General features: G+C 37.0%; 1 protein-coding gene across 2 annotated transcripts in view; it reads right to left on the bottom strand.

Annotated features, from left to right (window-relative positions):
- The window catches only part of gabrb4 (gamma-aminobutyric acid type A receptor subunit beta4), a 360,165-nt gene that overhangs the window by 84,718 nt on the left and 249,834 nt on the right, over window positions 1-25,613 (bottom strand). For both annotated transcript variants that reach the window (XM_039766518.1, XM_039766517.1), the window contains exon 5: window positions 12,347-12,429. In XM_039766518.1, coding sequence (XP_039622452.1) covers window positions 12,347-12,429 — 83 coding nt within the window. The remainder of the gene's footprint in view (window positions 1-12,346; window positions 12,430-25,613) is intronic.

Genomic DNA, 25,613 nt, shown 5'->3' on the forward strand with positions numbered 1-25,613 from the left:
TTGAGCTATAATTTTAATTATTATTTTTATAATTAGATATTGCACTTTTTTCAAAGAATCATCATACAATACAAAGTATGTAGCCACAAACAGAAATACTTAGTGCTTCGTCTAATAGTCATATCAGAGTTGCCAGGTTCATAAAAATATATAGCCCAAGGACAGCTTAAAAATAGCTATTTTTCCCCAAAAAATTAGTTGAAGGGAGGGCTATAAGTGGAGGGGCAGTGCCAGATCACAAGTGATAGGTACACCCATTCAAAGCCTGGTGTTGTCCTCTCAGAGATGTTTCAGAGTGATAGAATGGGTATACACACAATGGAAGGGAGGGGGTGTTCCCATCCCTAACCCTGTGCTCCTCAGACATTTTACAAAGTTAAGGAACATATACAAGTGCAAATAGCAGGGGAAGGGGTGCCAGATGGATGAAAAATATGGTAGAAATAGCCCAAAATATGGTTTTGTTTCTAAAAAAGTAACCAAAAAAATGTAACCCAGGAAAGCCCATTTTTTCCCCATGAATGTCAATCAAATAAAACCAACTCATTGAGATAGTCCTCAGTCCTCGCAACAGTGGGTCACATTTAAATTCCTCTTACCAATCAAATTCAAGAAAGTAATTCAAGGAAATCATAAACAAAAATGTAATCTTAAAAATCCATAATATTAACATGATATGCAAAATATTATTTAGTACACTGTGCAGGTTTTTTTTTGTTTCTTTGCTCCATTGTACTGTTTAATTAATTATATAAAATATGTATATTTTGGTATATCCATCCATTATCCAACCTGCTATATCCTAACTACAGGGTCACGGGGGTCTGCTGGAGCCAATCCCAGCCAACACAGGGCACAAGGCAAAAAACAAACCCCAGGCAGGGCGCCATCCCACCACAGGGCACACACTAGGGACATTTTAGAATCACCAATCCACCTAACCTGCATGTCTTTGGACTATGGGAGAATACTGGAGCACCCTGGTATATGTTACATTAATTTTGGCAAAATCTCTTTATGATGTGTGTTTGTCTATATCTAGGGCTATTCTTACATAACTATACTTTAGAAAGCACTATTGCTAAGGAGTAGCAGATGCTTATTATGTTTTATATTTTATATTATAATACCCGGCATTGCCCGGGAGGAAAATAAAGTATTTTTTTTTAATTGTTTGAGAAAAATATAATAAATAAACACAAATTAACAAACAATGAAGACTCACTAATGTGCTTGTCTTGTGGTCTTGTATGTATGCTATCATCCAGTTGACACTCAGAACCGGCCAACTCTAATTAATTTCAAAAGCAACAGGGGCGCGGTGCTGCTCAAAAATACAGAATGCTGACAGTCACCTCCAGTTCACCCTCTGGTGGTCGTTTCGAGTGTCAACTGGATGATAATGTGCATACAAGACCACAAGATCAAGAGAAGGGGGCGGGTTAGGGTTGATTTCACCCTACAGTGTTTTTAGTCGACCAATGAGAAACGTGTACCAAGTTTCATGGAAATCGCTCCAGCCATTCAGAAGTGATGCTGGAACATACATAAATACATACACACACATATATTGACTTTTATATATATATGGATATAATTCATAATTAAATTATTTATAATTTTTTATTTCATTTTCTATTTTTCAAGATAAATACAGTACACAAAACGTTCAATATTAAGACATTCTACCCTATATTTCAATACAACAGATTACGAGATTTTAAAAAGTCATTTCAATCAAAACCACAATCTATTTCATATATTGCTGAAACAATTAAAATATGTACTCATTACCTGCTGATGATTATTCTTAGGTTAGCACACCTGAAGAGATAATAACTCATTGAGGTGATAATATTGTTCTTGATTTCTTTAAGGGACAGTACAAACATCCAAAAAGTATAATTTCTATGAATCTTGGCTTATCTTCCACAGCTGGAAAGATTTTTGACAAATTTTAATCTGCCAATAGAAAATGTGCTCTTAGGATTTTATGAATGAGTTGTCACAAAATTGTGTGTAAATGCTCCCCTTCATCTTTTTTATTTCTATTAAAGAGGTTTCTGTAACTTATGACAGACTAAATGTTACTTGAAACGTATTACAGGCATCAGCCAAGGAGAATCCCTAGCAAAGTTAAAAGGGGCTGGAAGGAGCAGATCTCAGGTGACTCAAAGTAGCCAAGCACGTCTTCCAGATGAGTGACTGCCTTGTGAGGGTGAGTTAGGCTGACAGAGGGGAAACTTTTTACGAAGAGTGACTTATGTAAACTCCAAAGTGTATCAAATCTACATGCATAGCAGAATTCCAAGATAGAGAAAAATCTCAATCATATGATTGCAAGTTGATTTAAATTACAGTAATCTGGAAATTCAGTATGTGTCGGCTTGTTGTGAAATCATCCCATGTAATTAGACAAGAATCAATTTCAGTTTTCTTTTTAGCTACCTAGGCAGAGACTTGATTTTCATCTGCAACTTAGTAGTCATCATAATTTAAAGCACAAGCATTGATCTGGGAAAACAAGAAGTTTAAGACTGGAATGGGAAAAGCCGATCCTGTCTTACATAGAAGTGGACTGTTTTTCATATGACTTTCATAGTAAGTTACCACCCGTGGAGTAAGTTACAGTGGAAGTCATTTCTAAAGACTGCAATAGAGATAGAGTGGGTCGTGTTGGGGCTACATAGCAGTTGTGTAGAAATAATTCTTGGTTGCAGACTCTGTTGAGATAGCATGAGCTACCGCTGACTATTCTGATTTTCTCCCATAGTATAATACTCTGTTAGTTTCACTGTCTTGGCTTAACTGATCTAGCGCATGCAGATTTGTCAGTTTGCCTTGATTATTTGTGGAGGACTATCACCCTCATCTCATTTAAGGTTGCTTCCTGCCTTGTATCTGATGCTGCCAGAGCCCTGCATCCCTGCATTGGATAAGCACAAACCAAAAACACCTGCCGACATGGATGGATGGAAATTTAAAAGGCAAAACAAGCAACTTGACCACTGAGTTTCAGTTTTTTTTTGTCAAAATGATGGATTTTTGGGTAATTTTACTCACAAGTTTTAATTCCCAGTGATCAAATTATTTTTATTGTCGTTCAAAGTACAGTCTCTTCATTTTGTTTCAGTTTAAATGAGAAGTTTGCTGTGCCTCAGTGATCTACACCATATTATATAACAGTACTATTTTGGCATATATATATGTGTGTGTGTGTGTGTATTACATAAAGGGAACCTTAATAAAAAATAATAGTTTTCAGCACAAAAAAGTAATTGTTCCCTTACACTTAATATCTTGTGGGTCTGCTTTTAGCTGTAATAACTGAAACCAAATGCTTCCAATAATTCAATTTCAGTAGTCCTCATTATTGCCAAGTAATTGTAGTCTTCTCTTTCTTGTAGAATTGCTTTAATTCGGAAGCACTAGTAGTTTTTAGAGTAGAAACGTTTCCTTTCAAGTTCTGCAACTCTTCAGAATTTGACTAGGCCTGGCCAAAACATTAATTTTGCTTCTTTTCTGACATAATGATGTGGACTTGCTATTGTGTTCTGGATCACTGTCCATTTGCATAAGCACACTATACTTTTGCTGTAGCTCATGGACAAATAACCAGATATTCTCCTTACAGATGTTATCTACACCGCAGTATTCATGAATTCTTCAGTTATCGAAAGTTGTCCAGGTACTTAGGCAGTAAAGCATCTCCTTACCATCACACTAACACTTACACAGTTGGCAAATGGCATGAGGTTCTTATTGTAGAATGCTTTACAGCCGACATAAAGGGACCCATATAATACAAAACATTACACATTTGTTTCATCTGTCCATAAAGAGTCTCTATTAGAGACTTGCAGGCAGTAGTTTCTGTGCCCTTTTTTGACCATCATCTTTCTGAATGTGGGATTATACATCTGTTCGTGAAACTTCATTAAAACCGGGAAATTAAAAGAAGCAGCATTCATGGTTGTAATCTAGCAAGGAGTTACCGCAATTATGGAATCCAATTATACGCAAATTCTCAAAACCTGAAAGTAGAGAAATTAATATTGAAGCAATGGTGATGACGGATGGTACAGTGGCGTTTCAGTCAGCAATGACAAAAGCGTCAACATGTAAAAAGCACAAAATATTTGCTTTCTTAATGTAACCCATTACACAAATAACTCCTGGTAGTTCAGCTAGCATTATATACTGTATGTGTAGTAAATGAGAAGCCTTGTAAGTGGACACATTGCAGGCAGGAAAAGCAGTGCAGGAGAAAGGCAGGATTTACCAGACAGTAGCTCAAGCAAAGGGAGAAGAGCAGGAGACACTAAGCACAATAATAAGATAGCAGAGTAAGCAAGGTACGGATGAGAACTGATTTATCTTTAAACTATTACAAAATGGAAGTTCTTTTAGTGGGTATATGTTCTAGAGAGTAAACCATTTCTTTAGGCCAAAAGTCTGAGACTTCAAAGATTTATTTTTAAAATCTAACAGACAAGTAGTATATTATCTTTTCATTAGCAATTTCTTTCAGAGTACTAGGGTGGCAGTTCTCAACCTGTGGGGCGTGCCGCCCCCCCCCCAGTAACAAAAAAGGGGGAGCGAAGATGTAAAAAAAAAAAAAAAACAACAATCGAAATTATGAAAAATAGATCTATTGAAACCAAAACAAATTAACTTAAACTACATTCTGATACTAGAAAAATAAATATAGAGTTAGATAAATGTCGATAAAAATTAAGTAGGTATAATAAAACTTGTAGCGGTGTATCGGCAGCAAAATATATAGGAAACATTTTATTAGGGTTTCAAAAAAACGTTAGGGGGGTGCGATTAAAACTGTTATGAAAACTCGGTTCACAAATACTTAAAGGTTGAGAAATGCTGTACTAGGGTGTGGTACCGTGTTAGCCATTATGAATGTAGTGAGAAGTCAAGCCAAAAAAGTCAAGCTTTACTTCCCACTACAATTTCTTTCAAAAAATTGGAACAATTCACAAATAAAATGTACTGGCCAGTGTAATGTTGCCTCATGAATTCATCACCCCAGGTTCAAATCTCACTTCTGGTCATTGTCCCTGTGGTGTTTGCATATTCTTTCTGTCTTCCCAAATCCCAAAGACTTACATTAAATTAATTGACAATTCCAGATTATCCCTTTGTGGCTATTAGTATGTATAATAAAAATAATAATTCTTTCCATTTATACAGTACTTTTCTCACTACTCAAAGCACTTTACAAATTCCACATAGGGAGGACCCGGGATACAAACCCATGTTCTCCTTACTGCGGCAACAGTGCTACCACTGCGTGAGCCTTGTGACAGATCTCCTGAGAGGTGCGATGGCTACCCACAACTCTAAACTAGGTTGAGAGGGTTTGAGAATATTAAAAATATACTCTTCCCTTCTTTCATAGGTAGCAAAATGAGAGTTTTATTCTGCATGATGTAAATAATAAAAATTAAAGCATTCAAATGAAGTATTACTGACTACTAGAGAGATAATATTATTTAGCTTTAAATTTAAGAGCAAGGGTTTCAGGCATTCCTGAAGTTAGTATTTTACTCTGTTTTTTCTTTTCTTTTTCTTTTATTATATCCTGTATTTATCTATTTAGTGTTCTGTGTAGTGGTAGGGTGTTGTACTGTGTTAGCCATAGTGGATGCAATGAGAAGTCAAGTAAAATGACACCTTTAAAAGATTACAATATGCAAGCTTTCGAGGCAACTCAGGCCCCTTCTTCTGGCAGTTTGTAAGTTGCCTTGAAAGCTTGCATATTGTAATCTTTTTAGTTAGTCAATAAAAGGTGTCATTTTGCTTGACTTCTTATTGTGTTCTAAGCAGAAAATATTTGCATTCAATGATACTTATACCCTGCTGTTTAAATAAGCTCCTTGAGAACGGGAAAGGCGCTATATAAATAAAATATACTATTATTGTTATTATGATTAAACTCTAAAATGTTCCTTGTTAAGCCTGTTCTATACTTCTTTTTTTATCGCTTTCTCACAGTATTTCAGGTGCCACTTCATGTTTGGTTAAGAACTTTTTTCTAGTTATGGGACAAATCCTAATTAAAAAACAAAGAGACACCTTCTGTTTTCAGAGTTGGGACGTGCTCAGCCATTTTAAACATCCCCTTTATAGTCTGATCTGATCAACTACCTGAAAAGCTTTGTCTTGGAAGAGATGTGTAGCCACATAAAGAGGGCTTGTAATATAATTTAAATTTCACACCCTTACCAACATTTGTACATTTCTAAAAATATGTTCTAATTAAATATAAATTCACAACACAAAGATAATATTCTTTTCGAGGTCCTGACCCATCACATGAGACTTCTACATGGACTCCACCTTAAAGCCAATTATAGTTTTCCATAGACATAATGAACTAATAATGTGCAGAATAGGAAATGTCCTATCAATCAATGAGGTGCAGCTGAACTAAGTTTGTTGAACTACTAAAGAATGTGTTTGTGATTAATGCAAGGTGTTATTTGTGGTAAATGTTTTAGTGAAAAACAATGCCAGTTTGGAAGACATGTTTTCACAGTAACCCTCACTCTCCATTCCACATAAGCTTCTCTCTGATTGTCTGCATTTATTGGGTTAACAAATATGAAAGGCACTAGGAATCTTTAAAAGATAAAAATAATATTAAATCAAAAGAAGACCCGCCAAGATGCATACAAACTGTACATTTGATGTTTTTTTCATTTCTTGCAAAATAATCCATTTGGCACCAGAACTCTGACTGACATCAATCAAAAACACAGATATAATAAATTTATTATCATCAGATACACACAGATACAATCCCTGTATCCTGACAAAATGATCAATGACAGTGCAAAATTCAAAATTCTCATCATGCCCTCAGTTACACTCTATGTGTGCTCGCTTCAGCCTAGAAAACAGCTTGCAGCTGCTTCCATGTTACTTAAAAAAAGAAAGAAATGAAGAAAAAGCCCACACACCATAAGGAAAGGTAACTTTAAAATGTGGCTCAGCTGCCTTTGGGACTTGGCCTATTACATATAGAAGAAATCCATCATTTGCTTTCTACTTTTGAGCATTATTATTTTTTTTTCCTTAGACTCCTTGTTCACATTTTTGCTTAGTCCCTTTAGCTAATATTTGTTCTTGTCAAGCTCCAGTGTTTGGCTTAGTGTGTGGTTTCCAATGTATGTCAGAGAAATATGAGTAGAATTGTTTCTAAGCCAGATGGCAGCACATACCAGCTGGAGGCATTTCTGATGCACCTTGTAAGATATGGCCGGCCATGTACCCCGGCCAATACCCCCAAGCCGCCAGGTGGAGCCCTCCTTGCAGCATGGAGGTCCCCAGAAGACCAGCAGGGCATTATGGACCATGTAGTTTTTGTGCACCGCCCTGCTGGATGCCATGGGGGCCACGAGAGGGAGCTGCAGGGAGGACCGAAGAGTTCTTCATGCCCTATGACCCGGAAGTTCGTTATAGGAAGAGCGACGGGCTTCCGGGGTGAGAAAAAACATCATTTACCCTGACCCGGAAGGAATAAGGACTTGTGGACTGTTGGAAAGGAACACCTCCGGGTCAGGGAATATAAAAGGACTGTGGGAGCTCCCAGACGATGAGCTGAGTTGGGAGGCAGGGTGGCTAAGCGTCTGGGAGAGTGGAGGATTATTATTATTATTATTATTATTATTGGAGTATTTGGGAGTGGAGGGTGCTTTGTGCACATTATTGATATAATAAATATCATTATTGGACTTTTACCTAGTGTCTGACGTGGTGTCTGAGGGTGCAAGGGTGCGAGCAAGCATCTTAATCTGTTACAACCTATAAACTGTATGTAAGCGAAAAATACAGTAAGTAACATAGTGTTCTCGAATAAGTGCAAAAAAAAGCTATTTTTGGAACCTTACACATTTTTTAAATTTCTGAAGAAAATATATACTAGCCGAAGCCCGCCGTAGCTTTGGCGGTGTAAGAATAGGAACGGAAAACAGTGAAAAAGGAATTCAGTATAACAAAGGCTTAGGAAACCACCATCACAATACAGTATAACAAAAATAGCAAGGAGTGAAACCAATGTCAATGGTCGAGAGAGTACCTTCCTGTAGCAGGCTACGGAAAACATAGACATGACACGATAAGTCAGCGCATCAGCCCTATTGCGAGTGGTAAAAGTGCCATTTAAACTAATACAGGTAAACGTGGAAACCGGGTTTTCTGATGAAAAAACGTTTTAAACAGTATCGTTTACATACAACAGATTTTGGAGAATCGTTTACATGCAATTATTTATATCCATTTATCTATACTAATAAAAGGCAAAGCCCTCACTGACTCACTCACTCACTCACTGACTGACTCACTGACTCACTCACTCACTCATCACTAATTCTCCAACTTCCCATGTAGGTAGAAGGCTAAAATTTGGCAGGCTCATTCCTTACAGCTTACTTGCAAAAGTTGGGCAGGTTTCATTTTGAAATTCTAAGCGTAATGGTCATAACTGGAACCTATTTTTCTCCATATACTGTAATGGACGTTAGCCCGATGGCTGTGGGGGGTGGAGCTGCGTGTGACATCATCATGCCTCCCATGTAATCACGTGAACTGACTGTGACTGCAGTATGTAGAAAAGAAGGAACAGCTCCCAACAATAAAACAGCCGAAAACCCGTGGATTAAATAAAAAGGCTGCTTAGTTGGTGAAGCAAGGAAAAACAACGGCCTTATATGGCGTTTGTTTATAAAACAGTGGAGAAGCTGTGTAAAGGCTGCTTCACAAAAAATCAGCAGAGCGCCTTATATGGGCAGGCAGTCAGCCAAAGAAGGTAATCAATAAATAATTATAATCGTAATAAAGGAACAAAAAATAGTGGAGAACCCGCAAATTAAATAAAGGTAATGGGTACTTGAACAGTAAACTAAGTCTAAAATAGCTACACAATAACTATAACAATCGTAATAAACGAACAATAAAACAGTACAGAACCGCAAAGCAAGGAGAATAAAACAGCGGAGAAGCTGTGTAAAGGCTGCCTCACAAAAAAACAGCGGAGCGCCTTATATGGGCAGGCAGTCAGCCAAAGAAGAGAATCAATAAATAACTATAATTGTAATAAAGGAACAAAAAAATAGCAGAGAGCCCGCGGATTAAATAAAGGAAATGGGTATCTGAACAGTAAACTAAGTCTAAAATAGCTACACAATAACTATAACAATCGTAATAAACGAACAATAAAACAGTAGAGAACCACAAAGCAAGGAGAAAGGACGGACTTCAACCAATCAGATTTTAAGTTGGTGTCAGTAGGGCCCTTTAGAAGGCGTATGGCAACTTCACCGTATTCACACCCATTGATTGGATAGAAGCCGATATGAGGAAGTCTACGACGCCATTGAACGCACCATAAACGCTCCGAGCGAAAGATCGTCGCGTGCACTACGGACAACTCCATGGCAGGATTCTGGACAATATTATTTGCCAGACACAAACCAGATTTCAAGACCATGAAAACCTGATGTTTGTCACGCTCCTCGAGCCCCAAAACTTTCGGGAATACAAGAAAAATTTCACGCATGCAGCCTTCTACACTTTAACACAACAGCCACGGAGTGCTTTTGGATCTGTCTCAGCTAAAAACGGAACTGACTGTAATGTGTGCTATGGATGATTTTGCAAGAAAATCTCCCACTGATCTCCTTGAGTTCCTTCATCAGAAAAATCTTAATGAGAGCATGGGGCGGATGTTCACATTGGTATATTTGGCGGTGAGCATTCCCGTGTACACTGCTTCTGTCGAGCGGACATTTTTAGCCCTAAAGCGAATTCAAACTTATGCTAGGAATACCATAGGGCGGGTTCACCTTTCACCATTAGCTTCGATGAGGATAGAAAGTGAGGTTTTGATGGAACTGAAGCGCTCCGATAATCCATACGACAGAGTAATTGAACTGTTTTTGAGGAAAGAGGGCGATGGATTTTGTTGCGATTTTCCTTAAATGATATTGAGTTTATGATTATTGATGTTTTTATGTGTGTCGCGGCTGTGGCTGCAGTAGAAAGGAAGTTGTTCATCCCTGGTTTGTCTATAAAATAAAGGCATTTATTGTGGCTCTTTATCTGAGACATCACACACTGCATGCACGGGTTTACCTTTCCCAGTCCTGCAAACTTTAGCGAAGTGGTGCAATTTACCACATTTTTTACACTGTCTTCCTTTAGCTGGACATTGACTTTTTCCACCGTGTGGTTTGTTTCCGCAGTAGGTGAACTTATGAATATGCGTGTATGCGTCAGTCGCTTCATATTCTATTGCTGCCGTCTCAATTGTGTAATGCGTTTTTTGTTCAGCGTTCACAGTCAGTTCACGTGAGTCGCTCGGAACTCCGTTAAAAAGTGATCGAAAGTCTCGTTTATACCCTGTGTCCTCTCATTAAACTTGTATCTTGCGAATATCGTATTCGTCTTAGGCATGACAAACGCCAGCGGCAGTGTGTCTATGAACTTAATTTAAACTTAAGCTTTACACCTTGCTATTCGTTTGCATAAGCACAGTCCTTCACCAGCAATTTTAACTCCATTACAAAGTAATCAAAAGTCTCATTTATACCCTGCATCTTCTCATTAAACTTTCACAGTCAGTTCATGTGAGCCGCTCGGAGTACATGCAGCGAAGGTTCTCAGCTGTGCTTGTGCTATCTCGTGCGATCTTGCGATGTCCACGGCTTTATTTAATGTTAGCTAAGACCCGGCACTTAAAAGATTCCCTCACACTTTCTCTGAGTTTGTGCCAAACACTAGTCTATCCCTGACCATCTCATCTCTGTTTGCATAAGCACAGTCCTTCATCCGCAAATATTTAGCGGCTGCTTGTCTATTGGATTGCTGCTGACAGACGGCCTTATATGGGCAGGCACTCAATTACGTGGGAGGCGTGATGATGGGGGACGCAACTCCACCTCACACGGCGACCGAGCTGCAGGCTTTGGCTGTATATATGTACGTAAGTAGGTTCCAGTTATGACCGTTGAGCGTAGAATTTCGAAATGAAACCTGCTTAACTTTTGTAAGTAAGCTGTAAGGAATGAGCCTGCCAAATTTCAGCCTATTACCTACACACGAAGTTGGAGAATTAGTGATGAGTGAGTGAGTGAGTGAGTGAGTGAGTGAGTCAGTCAGTCAGTCAGTCAGTCAGTCAGTGAGGGCTTTGCCTTTAATTAGTATAGATGTATAGTTTTTAACACGTAGGCTAGGTCACCCTGGCAAGCCTAACCTACCTTAATGTCATTCAGTGGGGGTCTTTGTGGTGGCTGTGATGGACAGGCCTACCTATCCATGGTCGGTTAATGACTTGTGCTTGCATAGGCTCTGGCTTCAGTGACAGTCTGAATTAGTCCAAGTCATGACACATAACAGATGGACTGACTGATGGAAGGCACTTTTTGTTATTTTCCAGATATAATACAGTATTAGCTGCCAGATGCAACCGGGATATGCTCGGACACCTATTAAACAAAGTGTGCACATAATGGATGCATTGATACCCTATAATGATGAAAGGAACGTGAATTTTTAATTCTGCAATTTCTAATTCTAATTCTAATTCTAATCTAAGTAACCAATACTAGTTTCTAAAATCGCCCAAAAACTAATATTTCATGGAAAAGTGAAGTACTTGAGGCTGGTTATGGACATTTTGCTTTTGGAATCCCTGAAGATTTTGATTTTTTTCTGTCCTCTCTGGTCATCTGACTTATCATCGGACTCATCTTTAAAGACTTAAAAAATTATTCTATACATAAGCACTCTACTCATCTATTAATCACATATCCATCTTATGTAATTGCATATAATTTGTTTCTTGTCTATTATTTATTATTATTATCTAATTTTAATTTGCTTTTCTTTATAATTATGTGTTTGAGATTTTGTAAAGCAATTTAAGCTACATCTGTTGTATGAAAATGAGCTATAGAAATAAAATGCTATTGCTGGTATACCTTCATGTCCTAACTGGAAGCCAATTTCATAGACACCTTCTGCATCATTTTGGGCAAAGGATTATTTGCTAGATGACCCTTCAAACCATCATCACAGAGGGTTATACTGTCAGATTAAATGGTGATAATTTCCATATCACCTTGTTGTAGGATTCCAACACACAATGATTATAAGAAACATTTTATCTTCATTGGGCATTGCAGCACCATTGACATAACAAAGTGTACACTGACAAAGATGAATGTCACAAAAATTCAGAATTAGCAAGACAATTTCAAATTACTTGTTTACTCATAAACACAATATTTACAAAATGCTACAAATGGCCAGATACATGTCTACCTACAGCTTTCAATTTCAAGGGTGCAGTTCTGCTGGTCCAATGGATATCTTCGCAGATCCATCATGCAAGCTGCTGTTGTAGTTATTCTGAAAGAAAAGGAATAGAAAGAACAATAGTTACCTTGGCAACCTCTGGAAATTGCAGCTTAGCCTTGACTACAACACATGCGTTTTTAAATGAGTTATTTCAATAGCTCTGTCTTTTTACACTCACAATTTTTAATCATTACCAAACCTGTATTCCTGTATTGCTTTCTTTATCCTCATATGAACAACATCAATAACAAATATTCCTATGCATGGAAGAAACATATATTATATGTTCTCTATCTATTCAGAAAGAAAGAGTAACAGGTTGTGATAGCTAAGGCAATATAACTAATGTTGCTCACATCCATATCAGAAACACTTGAGTCTCATAAACTGCAGTCTGCCCAACAGATACAGTAGTCCAATATCCAGGACACCATAGATTCATCCATCTGCATATTTCTGAGCTTACCCTTAAACGCGGTTAGCTGAAGGCACTGGAGAAATCAAAAATATAATCTTTACAGTGTTGTCAGCTTTTTCCAGGTGAGAATAAGACTTGTGGAGCAGATGACTGCACCCTCCACTCCAATCTTTGTCTAATAGGCAAACTGCCTTCTTTGGAATAGGAACAATGCAGGATGTTTCCATAGCTGCATCACTTTGGGAAAGACTGAATAGGTGACAGAGTATACCACAAATTTGGTCAGCACAAGCCTTAAGAACTCAAGGACTGACTATCTGGTCCTGTGTTTTTTTCTGTGTGTAGCTTCCTCAGTTGTCTCCACAATTGGTCTTCAGTTATGGACAGCCGATACTTATAGTTAGATGAGGACTCATCATTTCCTATTCCAAGTGAAGTAGCAGGAGTTGTTGGTGTAGCAGGCATGGTGTGAGAAAACTGGTCAATGGGGGAAGGTGGCAGAGGAAGCAGACATATATTAAAATTGATTCAGGGAGTTAGGTGCTAGGAGGGGATGTGGACAAAGCTAAGCCATGGATTACTCGAGTCCAGTAATTATGCCCAGTCCATTGCAGACATCTTTCATGTTATTCTGAGTGAGCTTATTTTCTATTTTAGGTTTGTAAGCTTCCTTTCCTTCCAGCAGCTTTTGGATTCTGTATGTCAATGTATTTGTGTTTTGTAGGTGGTGCACAAGAGGTGGGGCCATCTGCCCATCACTGTTAAGGGACTGCCCCCTAGTCTTATAAAGACTGAGGAAAAACCACAGCCCTTTGCTGTTCACTGAATATTCTTGATGGTTTCAGTGACTGATTGTGTTTTATTGTGCTTCTGTGTATTAAACTGGATTTTGAACCCTTGCTTTGTTTTGCAACCATTCTCTTTGGATATGTGTTCTTGGATTTGACTGCTCCATTTATCATTTGTGATCTTCAGTGCTTTACTATTAACAGAGCATTATTGTAAAATTAAATATTTATATTTATCAAAATCACAAGTTTGTCCTTTTTGTTTTAAGCTTGGGTGTTACGGTTTTCCCTCAAGTGGTCATTTTGAGATATTTTGAGACTTATTGTGTGGAGGAACTCCCAAGACATCATATGTCCTCCATTTCACAATTATTGAGCTCCTTGGAACACTCATAGGTTTAGAAATGGGTTTATACTCTTGCCACAAGTTGATCATAGACATCTACAAAAAGTTCCTTGGACTTTATGGCTTGGTTTTTGTCCTGACGGTGTAAATTGTGGGACACATACACAGGCGTGTGCCTTTCTAAACAATCAATTCAGTTTGCCAAAAGTGGACTCCAAATGAGTTTTAGACCCATCTCAAAGATGATTAAGTCAAACAGGATGCATCTGACCATAATTTGGAGTGCCACAACAAAGGGTCTGAATACTTATATTTAAATTTTAAAATTAAATTTGCAACACAATAAAGTGTGCAGAAAGTAAAGGAGTCTATGATACTTTCTGAATCCATTGTGTGTGTGTATATATATATATATATATATATATATACTAGCAGAATACCCGCGCTTCGCAGCGGAGAAGTAGTGTGTTAAAGAAGTTATGAAAAAGAAAAGGAAAAATTTGAAAAATAACGTAACATGATTGTTAATGTAATTGTTTTGTCATTGATATGAGTGTTGTTGTCATATATATATATATATATATATATATATATATATATATATATATATATATATATATATATATATATATATATATATATATCTCCTTTGGAATGCGAGCAGCTGTTGCTGGGGGTGCCAGAATCCATCGAGGAAAAAAAACGGATGACTCTTGCTCTTATGTGCACTTACTGTAGTGCTGCGTGGGTATTATGAAGTATCTTATCCGTTCAAGTTCTATTTAAATTTTAAATATAAGTAATTTTTATTTAGTCGACAGAAATATGTTTGGTAGGAATGAAAGGTAAATTTAGTCAGCATTGCATAAATTTTTCTTCACCATAGAAATTTAAAGAGTAAATTCAACTTACATTCCTACCAAAGATATTTCTGTCGACTAAATAGAACCTACTTATATCCAAATTTGAGCTATTGAGCTGTCGCTTGCCTGACTGGCACCCTCGCTTTGCTCTTACTTTTTTACCATTTATGTAATCATGGCTAGTCGCGAAAAAATTAGAACATGGAAGGAGGATCACACTGAGTATGGCCTTACCAAAATAATTATTGATGGCGAATAAAGTATCCATTATTCATAAAGCTTCAATTGGTAATCTTTTTTTCTGCGTTAACCTCATATTTTTTCATACTTCTTCTCAAACCAAGGGGGTGCGAGGGTAAAATGAATCGGGAAGCACTGATTTATATATATTGAATATACTGAAATAGTTTTACTGTTAGATAATGCAAACAATACATGGCACATGTTTCGCCCTAATTCTGGACTCATCAGGTGTACACACTCACTGCACCCCGTCTCGGGAATCGAACCTCAGACGTCAGCGCTAGAGGCGAAGCCTCTCGCGTTGCACCACGGCATGTGTTTCGTTTATTTGACAGTATGTAGATCGGGGTGTATATTATATATATACTAGCAGAATACCCGCGCTTCGCAGCGGAGAAGTAGTGTGTTAAAGAAGGTACGAAAAAGAAAAGGAAAAATTTTAAAAATAACGTAACATGGTTGTTAATGTAATTGTTTTGTCATTGATATGAGTGTTGTTCTCATATCTATCTATATATATATATCTATGTATCTATATATATATATATATATATGTTCTCATATCTATCTATATATATATATCTCTATCTATCTATATATATATATATATACCCGCGCTTGGCAGCGGAGAAGTAGTGTGTTAAAGAAAAAGAGAAAGAAAAGGAAACATTTTGAAAATAACGTAACATGATTGTCAATGTAATTGTTTTGTCACTGTTATGAGTGTCGCTGTGATATATATATATATAGCAAAATACCAGCTTCACAGCGATGTCATGTGTTAAAGAAGTTATGAAAAAGAAAAGGAAACATTTTAAAAATAATGTAACATGATTGTCAAAGTAATTGTTTTGTGTATTTGGCGGCAGCGTCACAAAGTTGTTTTCGCAGCTGCATCAGAAAATGTACCACGACGTCTGACACGCCTCCTTTTTACTGTTTTCTCACAGCTTGGATTGCTGCTGTCATATATACACACACACACACACACACACACACACACACACACACACACATACATACATACATATATATATATATATATATATATATATACATATATACACATACATATCTTCATATCTACATATCTATATACATATCTACATATACACATATATATATATATACATACATACCTATCTACATCATATATACACACACATACATACATACACACACACAAATTATATATATGTGTGTATGTATGTATGTATGTATGTGTGTGTATATATATATATACACATACATATACTTGTGTGTATGTTTGTATGTGTCTATATGTGTGTGTATAGGTTTGGTCACTGAGTGCAAGGGAAAAATAATAAATTATAGTCTATAAGTTATTAAACAGTAAAACATTAACGTTTTAAGAAGTACAGGTACATTGAAATTACATTTTCTATGTGAACGTTCAAATTTGTGCCTCTGGTAATGTGCCTTACCGGCATTTAAAGAAAATTAGTTTTGTGTCCTCTGCAGTGTTAAGAGAGAAAGGCTTTGGTTTGGGATAAAAGGAAAAAGGTGTAAAGAAAGGAAAGTTGCCTTTTTCTTTTATATAGTATAGAGATGTGTTCGCTGGCGTTATGATCGCCTTTTGGGGACAGTCGCGGTGGGTCTTGTGTAGACTGGTGAGACGTCCCCGCCATTAATCGGCTGTGATGGCACTGTCAGTCCTCCACTCGTGTGCGTGTCTTCATAATTCGAGGTGAGGACCTGATAATCGTATACGTGCAAAAGAAAGTGTGAATCGCCTTAATATTATTTTGCCGTGGTGTAGAAAAGGGGTCCCGTGTTTGCACTTGTCTGGGCTATAGCGCGGGGGAGGATGAAAAAAATTAAAAGTGCTCACTTTGACTTAAGGCAGAAGCGCAGTCAGCGTCTCAAAGGCCGGCACAGCTATGCGCGCTGGCTGCTCGACTTTTGCTGGGCAGGAGACCCCAGTTTGCAGACACGTTCATGATATCAAAAGTCTCAGGGCTCTTTGGAGGTCATTCATATATATATATATAGCAAAATACCCGCACCTCGCAGCGGAGAAGTAGTGTGTTAAAGAAGTAATGAAAAAGAAAAGGAAACATTTTAATAATAACGTAACATGATTGACATTGTCATGAGTGTTGCTGTCATATATATGCCTGCCTAAATAAGTCACCCTCGCTTTGCTCTTACTTTTTTACCGTTCATTTAATCATGGCTAGTGGCGGAAAAATTATAAAATGGAAGGAGGATGGCTTTACCAAAACAATTATTGATGAAGAATCGATTATTCATAAAGCTTGAATTGGTGATCTGTTTTCTGTGTTAACCTCATATTTTTCATACTTCTTCTCAAACTAAGGTGGTGCGAGGGTAAAATGAATCGGGATGCGCTGATCAATGTAAGTCGTGTACCAGGAAATCATGCATTGACAAAAGCTCCCCTTTGCTTGTAATGCAAAGTGTGATTAAATGCATTATTTTTAAGCGTTATGGAGCACATGCATCGAAGCTTCTCAGCTGTGCTTGTGCTAAGAAAAGGAAAGATTTTAAAAATAACGTAACACGATTGTCAATGTGACCTTTTGTAAGTAGTGCCTGGAGGATTCAGTGTTGAGAAACTCTAGAGACAGCGTGTGTATTAACTTGTGGATTTTTCTGTGAGTATTTGGTGGCAGTCTGAAGAAGTTGCTTCGGAAGACAGCGTTAACTGAGCTCAGCTCAGAGCAAAATGAGGTGGGAGGGAGATGATGGCGTGACTCCCCACCCGCCTTAACTGTCAATCCCCACAAACACAGTCTCTCGGAATTTGCATAAGCACACCCTTCACCTACAATTTTAACTTAGTTACAAAGTGATCAAAACTCGTTTATATCCTCGTCCTCTCATTAAACTTGTATCCCGCATTACCTGTGGGCATGTGAAACGCCAGCGTAGCCTGTCTATGAACTTAATTTAAAGTTTAGGTTTACACCTTGCGTTCTTTCCGAGGTAACAGCACTCATGAATATGGTAGTATATGTCACTCGCTCGCTTCTTATTGTTTCGCTGCCTTCTCAATTATAAAATGCATGTTTTCTTAAGCGCTTTTTGGAGGTCTTCCTGGTTTTCTACATACTGCGTTGACAGTCAGTTCACGTGATTATGTGGGAGGCGTGATGATGTCACACAAACTCCGCCCCACGTCATTGCAGCTCAACTCCATTACAGTTAATGGAGAAAATACCTTCCAGTTATGACCATTAGGCATAGAATTTCGAAATGAAACCTGCCCAACTTTTGTAAGTAAGCTGTAAGGAATGAGCCTGCCAAATTTCAGCCTTCTACCTACACGGAAGTTGGAGAATTAGTGATGAGTCAGTGAGTGAGTGAGTGAGTGAGTGAGTGAGGGCTTTGCCTTTTATTAGTATAGATTTATATATATATATATATATATATATATATATATATATATATATATATATATATATATCTGTAAATATATATATATATATATATGGCTTGTATAAGTGCAGGAGTGGTGAACTGGCACATCCCAACTGGAGTCAAGGATAACTTCCTATCTGGCTGGGAGGCTATAATGGAAGAAGTCCAAGGATGGAGGTGCAACCCAGTTGGGAAGATCCTATATTTCTATGCCAGTTGGGAGGAACAATTAATGGATGGGTAATTTGTTCTCCCAGAACCAGTGGTGACTGTGCTCCTCTAACCGGGTCTCAGTTTGGAAACCTGCAGGTTTGCCTCAGATTTATAGTACTTAAGGGCAACCATGGGTGCACTGCTAGGATCCTCCCTGTTATGGGTAACTTCTGTGTGACCTGGAAACGCTTTAGTCATGCAATGCCATGGTACCGGAAATGCTCCAGGGTCCAACATAAAAGTACATATCTCACCTCACTCAAGGAGTTGGGAGTTGGAAGGCTGGGGACAAGACATGCATGATGGAGTGTGGGGGTAGAAAACTGGATTTGTGTTTTGTAAATGTGCATGTGATAACTATGGTGCCACCTACTGATCACAATTTCAAGAATAACAATTTACACTAGTCATGAACATATACCTGACATTTAATTGTTTGACTAAAAGAATCAGTTAACACTCACCATTCATTTAATAGTACTTCCTGTTTATCCAAAAGAATTACATCTATGTGTTTTTCTGGTTAATTTTTCATTTAAAATCATTGGAGAAGTGAACACATGCAAATAAAATAACATTAAAATAGTATAAACACATTGTATACAAGAAACTATATAAAAAACAAGAAGGAATCTCTAAATAGCTGGTAATATAGGGTGGCGCAGGGAAATGAGAAACTTTCAATTGTCGTTCAATGCACGAATATATGTCACAGGATATACAATTAATAATGGTAATCAATATTCATGCAATATTAATTTAATGTTTTGAAGAAAACATCATGAAGGTGTTGTCCGTTTCTCCATACACATTCTGACAGCCTGTTTTTGGATATTCTGCATTGCTCGATGTAACATGTCAAGACAAATACCAGCAATTTCCTCTTCAATCCACCCTTTTAGTTTAGCAATGGTTGCAGGACATGTGCGGTACACTTGGCATTTAAGATGTCCCCACAAAAAAAAAATCACAAACAGTAAGATCTGGGGTCTCAGAGGCCATGGAATATCAATGTTGTGTGAAATGACGCGTCTTCCAAACAATCATCGAATAGCTGCCATCGATTGTCAGGCAGTATGCAAAGTGGCTCCACCCAGGGTCTTTTTTAAGGCTGAACCCATTTATTTTAAATTAGGCACCCATGTTGTAATCACATGAGCAGACGAGACATGGCCATAATCTTAACTGGTAATGAGGCCAAAATTCCCATTTGTGCAGCAGTCACACTATCACCATTCTTATAGAAGGCTTTCACAGCGAATACTCGTTGCGAACCACTCCACTGATCCATTAAAACTAATGGCAAGGGGTTCTAAACGAGGTCGCATTGATCCCAGACAACTGCCGATACCCCAGGGTTTCCAACACCTAGATCCTAAATTTCCCATTTCCCACCCTGTATGCAGTATACATTAATCTCGTACAATTCCATTTCAAGCACACTTCATACAAACGTTGGACTTGTTATTTTACAGCTAGAAACTTTTTTAAAATCTATGCAAAGAGCATGTAACAAAGTTGTATCATTCTTGTAAATTTAAACAGATTCAAATATTACATCTTTTTCTTTATGGCTTCTATATCACCTGTATTATTATGCTGTGCAGAGCCCAATTAACATGTCTTATAATTTAACTTAAGCTGATAGCATAAACCTGATAGTCAAAAGCCTTGAATTTAAAAATAACCAAGGTGTCAAAACAGGGAAAGAACCAAAATTCAAAATCACATCAAAGCCAAACTCATAAATCATAAACCTAAGGCCCAAACTAAGTACTCTTATGGGGCACTAAACATCTAGTAATCAGAGTTCGTAGCTTATAGTTGCTCACCCTTAAACTCTCCTGATTGTTTCTATAAAAAATGCCTTTCCTCAACTTTATTCCATATGGTAATTTCAAGCAAGTCATATGTCTAGAAATCACTACTGCATAATAATAATTTGCTGTTTGTACATACTGTATATTAAAGATAATGGTAAAGTGTTTACTGTAAATGATCACTGTTTCCTCTAAAAAGTTGTATCATTCATTCTTAAAAGTAATTTGTACAGTTTTCATTTAACATTTCAGGCATTTTTAGTTGTTTTGTCACCAAAGGCACTTTCTGCAATATGTTTTGGAATATTTTCTATATTCCTTCCCTGTTTTGACCAAATTTTTATTGATGGTTAGCAAGTAAAGGTGCAGGATTCACAGAAGGAAATGTTAAATAATAATGCCAAAACTAAAAAACAATGAAAATAAGAACACAATATGCTGACTAGTGCTCAACTCCACCCAGCTACCCATATCACCCACCCTACTGCCCAGCTTATGACCTTCTTCTTCTTCTCCTTCTTTTGGCTGCTCCAGTTAGGGGTTGCCACAGCGGATCATCTTTTTCCTTGTCTTTCTGTCCTATACATCTTGCTCTATTACTCCCATCATCTGCATGTCCTCTCTCACCACATCCATAAACCTTATCTTAGGTCTTCCTCTTTTCCTTTTGCCTGGCAGCTCTATATTTGACATCCTTCTCCCAATATAATCAGTGTCTCTCCTCTGCACATGTTCAAACCAATGCAATCTCGCCTCTCTGACTTTGTCTCCCAGCCGTCCAACTTGAACTGATCCTCTAATGTACTCATTTCTAATCCTATCCATCCTCGTCACACCAAATGCAAATCTTAGCATCTTTAACTCTGCTACCTCCAGCTCTGTCTCCTGCTTTTTGGTCAGTGCCACTGTCTCCAACCCATATAACATAGCTGGTCTCACTGCCGTCCTGTAGACCTTCCCTTTCACTCTTGCTGATATCCATCCTGTCACAAATTACTCCTGACACTCTTCTCCACCCATTCCACCCTGCCTGCACTCTCTTTTTTACCTCTCTTCCACAATCCCCATTACTCTGTACTGTTGATCCGAAGTATTTAAACTCATCCACCTTCGCCAACTCTACTCCCTGCAACCCCACAATTCCACTGACCTCCCTCTCATTTATACACATGTATTCTGTAATGATGTCTGAACACTCTCAAAAGAGGAATGAATCCCAAAAACCAAGCATCGGGGATGAGAAGGTTAAGAATGATATTGGAAACAAGTGTCACAGGACAATCAGCCCAGGGTGAACTGCACCTTTAACTGAAATTTAGTAATGTTAGAACCAGAAGACCCATTAATCTTCACTACTGACAATTCGAGATGAGCCAGACTGAACAGAGAAGCTTTCTAGAGAGGAAAAAGAGGAGGAGGATCAGCTGATTTCTAGCAATAGGCTATAACTGACTTGGCAGTAATAATGCCTGAGACAGAATAATCCCCACTGGAGTGGAGAGAGAGAGACATAGAGAGGAAAGGTCCAAAAGAAGGTAGATTTGAGGATGACAGAGGACATTAATAGAAGGGGAAGCTGAGTGAAAATTGAGTGAGTGGAAATGGCAGAGTGAAATGCAGAAACCAGTGGACATTCCCAGAACATACAGACAAATGTGTCAGGGACATGTCCCTAACAGAAACAGCAGTTTAAATTCAAAACCAGACCAATAACAAAGTGCTTGTGGTATAAAGGCAATACATTAATATAAATTGAATGTTTCAAATATTGGGGTTTCTAGAGGAGGAAAGGTTATTCATGTAAATTGACCTCCAGGAGGGGCAGCAGAGAGGCGGTCATGTTGCCAGACAAACCAAACACGTAAGGGTCTATAAAATGCCTCGTACAAAATGTTTCCTTCCTTGTGTTAGTCTGTCCCTCTGACTTTGTATTTAAGTTGAGAAAAAATCTAATGTTATATAGATGTATTAATTTACTATCAAAGACTTGAGAAAACTGCATGTCTTCACAATTGCAAACAATCAGAAATATCCAGTTATGCATTACGAAATGTATTTACAGCATAAGTTTATAGATATTTAAAACAACATAGACTATAACAAAAATCCACAATTTGGAGATGTTCAAAAATACAATTATGATTTCTGTGAGATTTTCTGAGCCTGCAGCTCTGCCTAGAGACCAATTGATTTTTCTCTACAATACTAAGCATATTAGACACTCAAGTAATATGACTGAAAATACTGCAGATATCAGTGGAAACAAAGAGTCAGACATGCACCCCAAGAGTCCAGAGATGAGAGCCTAAGAAGACAGAAGAAGGTGACTATTTTTATCATTTTTGCATATAGATACTGTTCAATTCTTATCAGACTGTTTTTTTTATTTATTTATTTTTTTTACATGAGCAATGGGATATTGAATTGATGGTAATTACAAAAGGTCAATAGCAGTACAAAGAAATGAAGAGTAAAGTCTTCCCATTTATTTTAAAACTAGAAAATGGAGTGAATAACTAATAAATATTGAGTAGGTTAGTCAGCTTTGATTACAATAGATTTTTAAGTCAATATTCAATAATTTATGGAAATTATTTAATTTAAACAATTTTATATTCTATCTTTTTGGAAGTAGCAGACTATTAGAAAAACAGAGGTATGCCCATTAAAATTCAATACCACTGCTATAGGTAAAAAATAACCATGCTGAAGTAAATAGATATTAGTGGTGCTTATATGGAAAGTTACTGTATATTCAGAGCCCTGTCCTCTAATAAAACACTTACTTTAAAAACAGACATTTTAAAATAATGACTACTACAAGAAATAATTCTTAAGAGGAGAATTTGCAATATGTGTTTAATAAGTTATATGCATTTGAAATCTCAAGTCATCCCAGTTAACATTAAAGTTAGCTTCTCGATGCTCTTTAACAAAATCCTTACAATATCAAATCTGAAATATCTAGAAATATATTATCAAGATAAAATATATATCCATTTTTTAATAATGCTATAACAATAATACACAAAAACAACAGACATAAGAACATAATAAAATTCACAAATGAAAGGAGGTCATTCAGCTCTACAAGGTTGTTTTTTCAGCTTATAGCTAAAGCCTAGTTTACACTTAATGCGTCCACACTGGGCACCTGGGACATGTGATTTGGAGACGGTGTTTTCACCCCACATTGTGAAGAGAAGGGTGTAAAGAGCAAGGTGTATCCCACTGTCCAGGCTAAATTGCCCCCCAAGGTCTAGTCATTCTGGCCCCCTAATCATTTGCTGTCTCTAACTGGCTATCTCTCACAACACTTCACCAGCTAATGTGTGATGAGTGTACTGGTGAAAAAATGGCTACCATCATATCATCCGGGTAGATGCTACACATAAGTGGAGGTTGAAATGGTTCCACACTCAAAGAAGGACTTTGAGTAGTGAGAAAAACGCTACATAAATATAAAGAATTATTATTATTATTATTATAAAAAACAATTAGTCCCAAATTATAAAAGGATAAATATATACTGTAAATACATATTGGCATGTGTAAGAATTTAGATAGGAAGATAGAACTTTATTTGTCCCTACTGATCTGTTTTTTTTTTTTAATTTCACCAACTATTGTGAATATTAAGCATATTTGCACCAAAAGATCTTCTGTATTAAACAAACATGAGAAGAGATCTAAACTACTGGGGTGAGCTGAAACACATGGTGGATACTATAGGAAATGACATTGGAAATAAATCCTACTATCATGGGATGGCCTGGCTATTCAATAGCCGCAATAGCTGCATATATACACATTTGACACAGAAGTCGTAAAAGTAGTGCTAAAGATTATGATGTGCCACCTGTTAGAATGAAAAATGAGATGCTTTGCAAAATACAGTCCAATAGATGGTGCACTGCAAACATTAACACCGAATATGCATATGTTTAGATTTCAGCCCATCTTAGACAAGTAGCACAGTTGTATGTATGTGCGTGTGTGTGTGTGCATATATATATATATATATATATATATATAGTATATATATATATATATATATATATATATATATATATATATATATATATATATATACTGTATATAGTACAGCCAAAAATGATTTGTACACTGTGAAAAAAGGTCAAAAAATTGATGCCTTGCTAAATTTAGCAAATTAAATATTAAATATCAGTGCCTCTGGAAATAATTAAAATGTTACCATCTGTGGTTTTGTATTTATTCTAAGGTTATATCTTACAATTAAATAATAAAAATGTTATAATTAGATGCAAGGTTATAATTTTTTTCTTAGCACAGCAGAGAATTTGCCACATGCATGTCTGTTGTTTCCCTAAATAAAACTGCTTATTTGCCTGGATCTCACTTCATTTTCACCTTAGCTTATGCAAACAGCACATTCTGGTTGGCAAACTGATGACTTACACCACTTGATCTACTTTTTTTCTCATTTCGAGTAAGTTTAAAATGAAACTTATTTTGTGTTTGTACCAAAATTAAACTATTTAATAATCATATGATTTTATGTTTTGCGGCTTCATTTTCTTCTGTGCTGACAGAAACAGAAATACTGCAATAAAGTTTAGATTACTCATCTACTCTCTTGCCATGCACTGCAATGCTGAATCAGTAATTTTAAACTCAGATATTAAAGCAACACTTAAAGGATCAACAAGATGAATGCCCGAAGCACACATTTTGCAAAGCACAGGGCAAGAATTTGAAAACATGGGGCTATAAAGTAGTGATACTTAAAAATAATGTTTATGGTCTTTCATTGATCTGTCAATCCATTTTCTGAACAGGCTTATTAAAACTCAAGTGTATATTTATTATTATTTTTTAACTGTTAGGCTACCTTTGTTCTCATAAGTAAACTCCAGAGAAGCCATAACAAGACAGATTTACCTGCTGACACAGAGCTTACTCTAATGTACCTCATTTTTATAAAAGACAAGGTAATATCTTATTTGTATGAATTATTGAATGTAGTGCAACAGAGTTCCCCAAACTCTCTGTCCAATACGTTACAAATGAGATTTTCCAGTCATTCGCTTTTCCACACTCCTAATCCCATCTACATGTTTCATAGACTATCAGAGCAGGAAAACTCCATTAGTTAGG

This window comes from Polypterus senegalus, chromosome 10, assembly GCF_016835505.1.
Source record: "Polypterus senegalus isolate Bchr_013 chromosome 10, ASM1683550v1, whole genome shotgun sequence".
Taxonomy (NCBI): domain Eukaryota; kingdom Metazoa; phylum Chordata; class Cladistia; order Polypteriformes; family Polypteridae; genus Polypterus; species Polypterus senegalus.